At 40.4% G+C, this 11930-nt stretch overlaps 1 protein-coding gene across 8 annotated transcripts in view; it reads right to left on the reverse strand.

Moving 5' to 3' along the window:
- ccdc88c (coiled-coil domain containing 88C) overlaps window positions 1–10730 on the reverse strand; it is a 96912-nt gene extending 86182 nt beyond the window's left edge. For 5 of the 8 annotated variants that reach the window (XM_084380431.1, XM_084380432.1, XM_084380429.1 and 2 more), the window contains exons 1-2: window positions 10112–10724; window positions 2992–3104 (exon numbers count right to left, since the gene is read on the reverse strand). In XM_084380431.1, coding sequence (XP_084236557.1) covers window positions 2992–3104; window positions 10112–10171 — 173 coding nt within the window. In that variant the 5' untranslated portion in view covers window positions 10172–10724. Of the gene's footprint in view, window positions 1–2991; window positions 3105–10111 lie in introns of all 8 variants that reach the window. The other 3 variants (XM_084380433.1, XM_084380434.1, XM_084380430.1) reach the window with 2 other exon arrangements.
- Between the last annotated feature and the right edge of the window lie 1200 nt (window positions 10731–11930).

Genomic DNA, 11930 nt, shown 5'->3' on the forward strand with positions numbered 1-11930 from the left:
AGCTAAATGAGAAGGAGGAATCGGGAGATAACTCGAGAGAGAAAGAGGAGACCCAGATCTTAGTTTAATAATTCTGGGAACATCTGAGGGGCTAAGGAAGCTAAATTGTGCACAACAACAACTTCTGGCATATGGCCTTATAACAGCAAAAAAACTGATCCTACTCAACTGGAAGAAGAAAGAGGTCCCCTCATTTAAACAATGGTTGACTGTTTTGACAGACACTTTACATTTGGAGAGAATTCGATTTATTCTGAAAGACAAGTTGAGGGACTTTGATAAAATCTGGCAACCTTTGGTCTCTCATCTCGAAAGACAATCTGATTGAGTCCCTAGTTGGATGCTCTCCTAGGGGGTGGGGGTGAGGGGAGAGGGGTGGGGTGGGGTGGGGGGTACTCACGGTACTGCCCTTTTTTTTTTTTTTTTTTTTTTGTTCTGTCTGTTTTGTTTTATCTGCTTTGTTGATGTTACTTGTTACACAGTTTTTGTCATTAGTCTGGTTTGTTAGGGATTACTTTTTACTTATGTAAAAAACATGGAAACATAATTGTTAACTGTCAATTTCTTTATGTGACCAGTTTCCTATTAATAAACATATTTGAGAAAGAGAGAAAGAGGAGGAAGCGAAAAAGTGGAGAGTCGTAAGTGATGCGGCGGAAGTTGTGGAGGCTAGCGCCAGCCTTGATGTTGATGCCATGCGGCTACCGAAGACCCTGTCCCCGCTGCCCCCACCGACTGGAGGAAGAACCTACAAATTCAACGAAAACTGGCTCAAAACTTTCCCGTGGCTTCAATATGACAACAAAGCGATGTTCTGCAAATACTGCAGGGGCCAGAAGCTGGCGGGCAACTCATTGTTTGTGTCGGGAATCCCGCACATGAAGGACAGCCTCACAAAACAAAATGAAAAAAATGAAATCACCGTAAATTTAAGAAATTGTTTTGTGCTGCCTGAAATGAAAAAAATGAAATCAAAAACTGTAAATTTAAAAATATTTTTGTGTTGCCTGAAATGAAAAAAATGAAATCAAACACTGTAAATTTAAATCAAAATTTTGTTTGTGCTGCCTTTTTAAAGGAATAGTTCAGTCTAGAACAAAATTCAGTCATTATCGACTCACCCTCATGCTGATGAGAAATCCAGTGTTTTTTTACAGCCTAAACGGTCACTATACTATACTTGCCTGGAGGCATGCTTGTGCATACATGCGAGTCTCTCTCACGACCGCTCGCACTACGGAAGCCGCGCCAGACAAGATCAACGAGAACTCGCGATAGATACACACCAAAGTTCAAAGTTCAAAGTTTCAAATCACTAGTGCAGGCAGATCCCTCTTGTGTGTGTTGCTCGGTCGCTCACAGCTGGATGTAAATACCGGTGTGCATCTATCACAAGTTCTTGTTGATCTCGTCTGGCGCGGCTTCCATAGTGCAAGCGGGTGTGAGGGAGACTTGTGTGCACGCGTGAGCGTGCCTCCAGGCAAATATAGTATAGTGACTGTTTAGGTTGTAAAAATGTACTAAATGACGTCGTTTTGAGTAAACTCTGGATGTCGCCACTTCAGGACACTTGGGTTGCAGCGGACAAGTAGTATGGAGGAATATTACAAAGTTTTTGTGTAGTTTTATGGACCTTTTCGTCTCGGGCACCATTGACGCCCATTATATAGATTTTTGCTGCAGGACGGTACCCCAGCGGGTCTCCAGCTGCACTTTGAGGAATAAAAAACTACACCGGAGTTCTCATCAGCATGAGAGTGAGTCGATAATGAGAGTAGAACTATTCCTTTAAGTGTGAAGTGTTAAGCATCGATAAATAAATATTTTTTGTGCTCCCATATATATATATCTTTGTGCTCCTAGATATTTTACTTTAGGAGCACATGTGCTCATTAGGAAAAATGTCAGCGTAGAGCCCTGGCTTAATAGAGACAAGCTGGTATGTCTTCTTTGATACAGTATGAAGCAGTGACAGTTCCAAAGAAATACAATTTACACTGGCACTTTGACACAGATACAAGTATGCTAACCTTAGCCACAAAGAAAAGCAACAAAAAGCCTAAGAATTAAAAGGCAGCCTTCTTCTCAACAGACTATGTTCGTAAAGTTAAAGCAAAAAATGATGCTGTAAGAAAACCACATTTATTGTGGCTGAAGAAATCACCTGATCATCAAAGTGATTTTCAGAAGGTGCCTTTCTGAGGCAGAGTAGGCTGAAGTGTGTCCTGACCAAAAACAGGCTTTGACAATGTCAGCTTGTCAAGAAAGACCATAGCAGACCCACTGAGGGAGCTTATTAATTGTGTAATATGCTAACAAGGAGAGACAATTAATTAAAAAAAAGTACAGAATAACAAGATCATTATCGTTTTGAATTTGGAACAATGCTGGATTGGCAATCTGGAAATGCTGGGAGTTTTGCATGTTTTGTTTTGCATAAAGAACATTCATACAAAAGTAGATGCTGCCACAACATACATACATCATAGTACAAGTGTCCATTCTACATTCATGTTTTATGATATAAGTTGGTGTTGCATCACCCTCATATTTGTGACTGATTCCCTCTATGCAGTGCTAACTTCTTGATCTCTTGTATGTGGAAATCCAGTTGCTACATATGAATAAACTGAACACGTTGAGAACTGTTTCAGCACAGTCTTATCCGCCTGATTCTGTGTTATTTCTTAGTCACTGTACAAAACTGACAGCAGCTCAGTTCTAAAGGGACTGTTAATCATCTCCTTATACTCCACTGTATGTCTTAATGCAGACTTCAACCGCACATCTGGCTGTGACATTTACAACCTGAAACCAGCAAGTCAGGATGTGGTCACAGAAACAAACTAACTACGCACAACGGAAACGCTGGATTAATTTGCTTACCGCTCATAAACCCAGTCCAGACAAACAAAAATACATACCAAAAGAACTTTTTTAGCTGACTCATGCAAATAAAACAAGGAACACTCTCTGTAGAGTGTTACTTACATGTGTGTCATGATCTTGTGAAGGAAGACGCCATCCACCAGCTCCATGAACATGTTGACCCGCTCCTCTGAGCTTACGTTATCACATGAACCCAGAGGACCCAACATTCGCACCTAGAAATAGAAAGAGAAATATCCAGTGAATTCTCTTGACATTTTTTCTTTAAATATGCTGGTTGACATCCTGCTGAGTTTAAATTAAGATTCATGTTAAATCACGTGGGTATCGTCACGGTTACAGTCTTTTGAGGATGAAAACCCCTCCATGAGCTTCGACTGGCAGCGTTTCCTTGCTGAGCTGCAGCAGTAACACGAAGAGGAAATTCGGTATTAAAAAGACTAACTTTAGAAGATTCCCAATTGATTAACTTAGACTTCCAAAGCTGATCATTTTTCACAGAACGATTGTGGATTCCCCGTGGTCAGTATAGGGAGTGGCCAATAACTCTTTCAATCTACATATGGGCATGTCAGTTATGTTGTAAGACAGACTAATGTAAACCTTTCCTTTAAGATGTTTACTAGCTTTAAAATGCCATAGTCAGAGCAAATATATGTTTTAGCCTCTATTTATTCAGGGGGTTTTGCTGAGAGTAACACTGCTCTCTTTTTGAGGAATGCCCTGCTCACACTCGCACAGTGACACAGCTGGAAGCTGCCCAGTGCAACAACAGTCTGATCTGCTGGCCACTGAGCAACTCCACTGGGGCAGTTAGGGATTAAGGGCCTTACTAAAGGCAAAGATTATTCTTTCATATTCTAAACCAAGCCGTGTCCTAGAGTTTGTTTCAGAGATCACACCACTAACCTTCTGAACACGAAAACTAATTTTCTTTACTTGACTGTGCAAACCAGAAAAAAGAGTGGGAAACCGAAAGTTACAGGTCAGGTGAAAGCCTTTCTATTGTGTGACTGTAATTGTGTTTGTCTGTGTCCAACAAAGAGAGGAAAAATTGGAGGTTGATCGGTCAGGTCAACAGGATGTGAGATCACAGGGAAACAGGAAGTACCACAAAGTTTATATGCTGTTGACTGCTGCTTGTCTGGGAGCCAATATAGGTCAACAGAAAGATTTAAGTGGTTCCCAAACAAGCTCTGAAGATACTAGAGATCAACTGATTAATTGGCCGACAACAGGACGTTTTATCGGTATTGGTGGAATTAGCTCTGATAGTGGCTGAAGGTTGCACAGCTCCACCAGTCATGCGGACTTAGTGAGCAAGTGTTCTGCGAGGTCGAGATCCTACACTACAAATGGAGGAGCTGCCTTGCTGGAGAGAATGAAGACAACCTCTGTTTCCTCTCCTTCCTCTTTCCACTACTTTTGTAGGTACAGCTTAATGACAATAAAGCTTTGATTGATTGATTGATTGATCGAATGATTGATACTGGATTCTTGGGGCTGACGTACAGATATTGGGGTGTAAAAAAAATCTGATATAGTTATTGGTCCATATTCTTGTATACACAGAACATATAAATCTTTTTGTAATGATCCCTCAAATGTGGTTATCAAACACTTTCTGATAGGGATGTCCCAAGCCGATCTGCAGGATCGGGATCTTATTTTTACATCAGCTGTCGTAAATGGAGCACAATTTGTGGCAAAGCGCAGACTCGCGCATAACATTACTCTGGCAAACCTGTGGATAAAATGTAATGTGGAAATATTTTAAATTAGAAAGCGAAAGCAGTCCAAAGGCGACATGTAACATCTGCAATACGACCGTTTCGCAAGGGGGTAACAAAAGAGCTGCATTTAATACTACAAATTTTATTTGGTACATTTGATATGGGATTAGTCGAAAAATAATCGATTAGTTCCCTGTGATTATCGAATAGTAGTTCTGCTTGAAATGCCTATCCCTACAATACAGGCAAAGGCACCGAAGCAACAACCACTCATGGATACTTGCAAAAGGAAAGAGAAATATCCTCGAGACGGCAACATGGCAAAAAAAAATTACAGAGAAGGTAATTTAATTCAATGCTCGGATAACCAGCCCATCTCCGTGGTAGAGGATCAGGGTTTTCGCCGTCTACTGGAGTTTTTGAATCCCCGGTATGCCCTACCATCTCAGCATTACATTTTGGATACCGCCTTAGATGTACAGCAAAGTTCGTGACCACCTATGAGGTGATTTAACAGATGTGACTGCTATTAGCTTTACTACAGACATTTGGAGTTTGCCCCATGTCATTGCTTAGCCTCACTGCACATTGGGTTGATTCCACTTTCAAGTTACAATGTGTGTACTAACAATTTTGATTTTGATTTTTGTGAGTGTGACTGTGAATGTCAAAGTTACAATAAGCTATTACACCACTTTGAAGAGGAATTGTGATGTTCTTCATTTGAGTGTGTCGCTAAGTGTTGACTAAGTGGAACTGATAAGAGCCAAAGACATTTTTTAGTTACTGATTTTGTTTACTTGGTTGCTTTTGTTTAAAAAACAAATGAAAACCAATGTTGCAATAAGAAAGAGCCATATTAAAGTGTTTACCTTGTTTCAACAAAATAAAAAACAGCTTGGATGCAGGTATTTTTTTCTTAATGCAGCTGTATTATCTAGGAAAATATTAGTTAGGGCTAAGTATTGGATCAGGACTCGGCATCGGCAAATACTAAATATTAAATGACTCAGATCGGGATCGGGGTAGAAAAAACCTGATCGGGACATCCCTACTTTCTGAAAAAGACACAACCGTGATGAAGGCAGGAATTTTAACAGTTAAACAATACCCTTTTCCTGTCCAAAATGAAATTGGAGCAATGAAATCGTAAACTTGCAAATTAAAAAATTATAACCAACCACAAGTATCTTTTGTGAATTATATTCTGTACACAAAAATAATAGGAGCAAATATTGGACAACATTTATGCTGATAACCATATATCTGTGATAGGTCAATATTGGCCAATACTGTCAGTCAAACATATAAGGAAAATAAAAATTGCTCCAAACTAAATTTTTCATGGTGAGTCTGATATTCAGTTTCAGATTTATATTCATTTATTTATCTTTTTGACTAACATGTTCAGTTCAGAAGTTATTTCTGATGGTGTTGAATTTCTCTTTTGGGGTTTTTGGGTGAATAATTAGCTATCAGCTTGTTTATGCTCCAAACTATCATTACACTATCAGCCTTTAAAAATCCTTTAGTACACTAAATCAAGTTGTTTTTTTCCCCTAATTTTTGCTTTCTTTTAATGTTGCAAACGCATTTTTAACTACACAGGAAACCACTCCAAAACAAATGTATTATTATTATTATTATCACTATATGCACATATTCTTGAAAACAGTGCATGCAAAATATACACTTCTGATATCAGTTTTAACCAATTATTTGCTCAACCTGCTTATGCTTTTCCAGACTAGTGAAATCAGCTGCGGTGGTGTTTGAAGATAGTGACACGACACATCATTGGACACCCTTACACATCAGCAAGTCAGCTAAAAGCACCCAAACAGGGATAGTATTTGGGTCAATTGGGGGAAATCCTTGTGTATAATTAAAACTGCAAGCATTGATGAAAGGGCCCTCGACCCACATACGTCGGGCTATGGCGCCATCGGAGGGCACGCACCTAGATGTGTGCTTGCCTGTTGCCTGTGGCAAGGTTCCTACCTAAATGGGATACGTGTCAGCCAAAACACAACAGTGCCATCTAGGGGACTAATTGTGTCCAACACACACCATACTTGGAAATGGCTCTTACAATGGCCAAGCACTGAAATAGAGCGGACTGTCACGGCCACCAGGAATAACATGGGCAAAAGCTTTCAACAACTTTTCATCATCAAGGTATGAGGATCATACTTAGTGACTGTGAAGTCTGTGGCGTTAAATCTGTAGGACAAGTTAAATAAAGTACGAGGCATAGAAATGGGTGAAAATGGGTGAAAATGGCAGCGAAATTACTACTTTGAACTAAAATCACCGAATTCCTGTTGGACTAAGGGTATGGGTCCAAGAGGCTTTTTTGTGCGTCTGGTCATGATACTTATGTGTACCCAATTTCGTTCATGTGCATGTAGGAGGCAGGGCTTCAAGTTTGACAAAATGGCTGCTGTAAATCAAAATGGTTGACTTCCTGTTGGACCGAGGGTTTCGGTGCCTGGAGGTATTTTGTGCGTCTAGTCATGATGCATACCGAATTTCGTTCATGTGTGTGCATGTAGGAGGCGGGGCTTCAAGTTAGAAATATTCCAGGGGGCACTATAGAGCCATCTTTTCACTTAACACTGTATTGATGCAGAGACGTATTCAGGGCAAATCCCTCTACATGTGTGACCAATTTGGTGAAGATGGGAAATTGTATGTTGAAGTTATAAGGACTTCCTGCTAGGGGTGTCAACGTTTACAATTTTTTCTACACGTGTACACAGGGCTTCTAACCGACGTGTACCCGGTTACACGTCGGAGATTTATGATCTCTTTCTATCGCAGTTGCGCTACATAACCACTAGAGGGTTCTGTCTCCATTCAACCGCCTCCTAATCCCATTAAATCAAAGCCATTCCAGTAGTTATCAGACAAAAACGTTTATTCAACGTTATTCTTGTCTTATTTCAGATAGGTACTAAATTAAAGCCAACATAACAGATAAATCAGAGCTTCATTTAACATTTTAAGGCTTAGGCCTACTTATGACAGAAAGTAAAAAGAGTTGACAATAAAATCATCTATCATTTTGACAGACATGAAAACGTGAGTGAAAGCTGAAAAAGGTTTAACCTTCTTTTTTAATCATTGTTTTAACTATTTCTCAGAGTTGTACAATTTGTTTTTAAACGTATAGTTCAAACTGCATCCCTCTCTCGCAACGGGAGCTGCGTCTGAATTTTAATATACGTCTCATAGTAAAAGTAATCTGGAATTGGCGATAGAAAGAAAATAAAAAAGAAGCCAAAGTATGCTGAAGTGAGAGGAAAAAACTTCACCTTTATATCCACAAAGCTAAAAAAGTAGAGGGGGAATCTCACAATTATTCACTAAATCTGTCGGAAAAAAAAAAGTTTTTTTCCTCCTCTTTAGTCGCGAGGATATGTGATCAGGTCATAAAAAGCCGACACAGAACACCAACCAACAATATAATGCACAACAACATGTAACAATAAAGGCTAAAATAACAAGCCATGAACAGTTTTTGTTTTCAGCAGGACGACATTTGCGCATGGAAAAGATGATGAGCGCCACGCTCTTCTCAAGTCCTCCGCAGCCTATTCTACACAGCAGCTGTCTTGCCTTTAAGTGGTCTCGCTGGTCTGAAAACACAAATGGCTGTGGCCGCGGGTTTTTTTATATATCAACGTAACATTGTGCCCCATGCATCTATTATGTATGCGGATAACTGCACTAGTGGGAACATTTAATTGTATAGTTAGTTAATGTTATTATCTGAAGCTTTCAGGCAACATTATCACCCCTAAAAATACTATAGGCCTATATATTGGTGAGAAATAAACGAGGAGGAGGAAAAATGACGTGTAAACGGTTATTGATTTTTCTAAACGGTTACGATTTATTATCCGTGTACCCGTTTACACGTGTAGATGTTGACACCCCTACTTCCTGCTTATGGAGAAGGATCGAAATTGACCACATTGCTACAACCACCAGGTAAAATGGAAGCAAAAGCTTTTGACAACTTTTCATCTTCAAGGTATGAGGATGATACTTAGTGACTGTGAAGACTGTGGCGTTAAATCTGTAGGACAAGTTAAATAAAGTACGAGGCCTAGAATTGTGTGAAAATGGCAGCGAAATCTCAACTTTGAACCAAAATGACAGACTTCCCGTTGGACTGAGGGTATGGGTCCAAGAGGGTTTTTTGTGCATCTAGTCATGATACATAAGCGTACTGAATTTCATTCATGTATGTGCATGTAGGAGGCGTGGCTTAAAGTTTGAAATATTCTAGGGGGCGCTATGGAGCCATTTTTTTTAACTTAAAAGGCCCATATCCATTTCAGATATCAATGGGCGTGACTCGTGATGTGTGTGCAAAATTGGGTGTCCGTAGGTGTTTGTACGTACGAAATGGGAAAAGCCATAAGGGGGTCATCGAAATTGACCGCACCGCCATGCCCACCAGGTATATCAGAGGCGAAAGCTTTTGACAACTTTTCATCATCAAGGTATGAGGATGATCCTTAGTGACTGTGAAGTCTGTGGAATTAAATCTGTAGGACTAGTTAAATAAAGTACAAGGCATAGAAATGAAAAAACAAAATGGGAAAAGCCGTAAGGGGGGCGTTAGGGGGTGCTACTGAGCTGTCGTGCTGCGCATGAGGGCAGTTGTGGTATCGAATTAACGTACTCATGGGTTAGAAGCTACAGGCCAAATATGGTGAGTCTGCTAACATCCTAAAGTCCCAAAAACAGCTTCGGAAAAATTCAAACTGCCGCACAACATTCAAGATGGCCGACTTCCTATTGCGGCAAACATTCGGACAAAAATAATTCCTGGCTAAATACTTGAGACCCATGAGTCCTGTGAATATCATGACAATCAGAGAATATTTTCGCGGGGACAAGAGAACGTTAGGTGGCGCTATGGAGTCCCCTGACCACCCCCACCCCCAATCATGTTGAATTATCAAATTTTTCACCACATGTACTGTTCGCACTGTTCGTGCTCGGGCCCTAATAACAATTTAATGGCAAAAGGTGATGAAGATGTAAGGAAACACAATCAATCGAAGAACTGTAGCTGTAACCAGTGAAGCAGAAGAAACAGGGAATTCACTTTTTCTGTTTCATACTTGGCATGAAGTCTAAATTTGCAAAGCCCCTGAGACACCAACCAATTTCTCAATGGATCACCTAATCGGACACTTTCACACTGAAAAATATTTCCCCTTCCACTGGATTGTAACAGTGGAAGTGTCAATAGTTAGGTTAATAGTGTACGATATCAAACTACTGGTCTGGTGGTATGTTGCAGGTCGAAGTTTTTTTTGTGTGTATTTTTTAGTTTGTCTGTTAATTATTGTCAACAAATGTGCCCCAACTGAGAGAAACAGAAGAGAGAAAGTAAGACAGAGACAATTATCAGGGCTTGTGTGCGACATCCTCACACAACTGTGTGTGCGCCTGCTGCTCCCACTCACCCACAACACCAGCGGTGACTCCATGAAAGTGGCGAGTAACTCGGACAGAGTCACATCCATGTTTGCTCCAATCGCTTAATAATCACCAACCAATCATTAATCCACCGGTCAATCAGTCGATATCCACAGCAGGGTGGCGGTGGGTCTCCACATAGGACAGAACAAAGCCGCAGGCATCGATCGCCCCCTGCACGAGCTGTACACCACTATTGTCTCGCGCTTTCCCGTTCCTCTTAACACTAGGTTTAAAATTAAAAAAAAAACACGTTAAAAATGAATACCAAACTTTTCAAAATACACCTACACTCGATCACATGCGCACTGGAGTCAGTTCAGTTAGTTCAACTTAATATCCTGTTTATTTTCAGTTTGAAGGTACAACACTTGATCCAAACTTCTCAGGACAGTTGTTCGCGTTGCCAAGGATACACGACTCGGACCGTAAAACGGCGAAAACGCTGTGAAATTAGAAAAGAAAAGTGAACTCAATAGATAAAAGTAAAATACATGATAGAGAAAAACAGAGAGCGTTATGAAAGTTGTTTCCGTTGTTAGCTAAATCTCCATCAGGTTTCTCTACCTCTCTATCAATCCGACTGTGAGACCACAGGCAGGGAGGTTTGACTGACAGGAGTACTGACCAGTTCGCTACAGCAAGAAATGCGGTTTCCGCCCTTTAAACTAAATCAGCCAATGACAGTGCCGTATTTTGATAGTGTTTTCAGACTCGACCAACCAAAGAGTTTAGATGGAACAAGATGTGCACCTGCTAGAGAGTTTCCGAACCAGAAAATTAACTTTATTGGTACCTTGAAGTTAGTGGCTTTTGTAGTTAAGGTAATGTAGCTAGCGTTCGCTAACTGTTATAAAGAATGGTAAACAAACCATGGATGTATAATGATATGAGTGCCAGTGCTGAGAATGTACTGTTCTATCCAAAGAGACCGTGCACGTCAACACAGACCGAGTCGATATACCCAGATCGGTTTGAAAACAGGCCAATATGGTTGAATAAAACTGTTGATGTTTTTTCTGGTTCTGATGCCAGTAAAAGAATATCGCCCGCATAAAGCAAAATGTAATGTAGGCTACAGATTATTTTAATTTCACTTTCATTGCATTGAACTTAATTTGACTGATTATTATTATTATTATTATTATTATTATTATTATTATTATTTTTATTATTACTTATGAATAATTTAAAAATGCCGGCTACAACGAAAAAGTTCAAACTGACCCAACTTTTGGAGAAACGCAGCCCGACGTTACGTTGCGGTGGCCAATCACATAACACTGGCTATCAGAATAACAGCAGTGAAAAAGTGGAGAGTAGCCTGAAGTGTCATGTGTATTCACTCAGTTCGGTATTGTGCACCAGTTAAATAACTTTTTTTCATCTGTGGATGTGACCGATCACTGTGGGACCGGCATGCTATTAAAGCTACTTAAGTACGTAGCGCTGTTCTTCATTTGTAATCACTCGGTTTGATCTTGGCTTAAAGGCGGAAGTACGACCGGCAAACCACTCACCACCGATAGCAGACACGCCAGGTCACATGCAAATGTTCACAACGGCGTAGGCCACTTGCGTAGGTTACGGCGTCGGCGTAGAGCCTACGCGAAACCATAATCAATCATCAGCCAACACACACACACACACACACACACACACACACACACACACACACACACACACAGGTGGGGGGTAACCATCTTGCTGCTTTGAGAATTTCTGACTGCTCTTCAAACAGGTTGAAAAGCATACCAAAGATGAGCTGAGATCAAAAGCGACATGAAATGATATACAAGTGAAGAA

Source organism: Pagrus pagrus, assembly GCF_965226575.1.
Source record: "Pagrus pagrus genome assembly, chromosome: 18".
In the NCBI taxonomy this organism is placed as follows: domain Eukaryota; kingdom Metazoa; phylum Chordata; class Actinopteri; order Spariformes; family Sparidae; genus Pagrus; species Pagrus pagrus.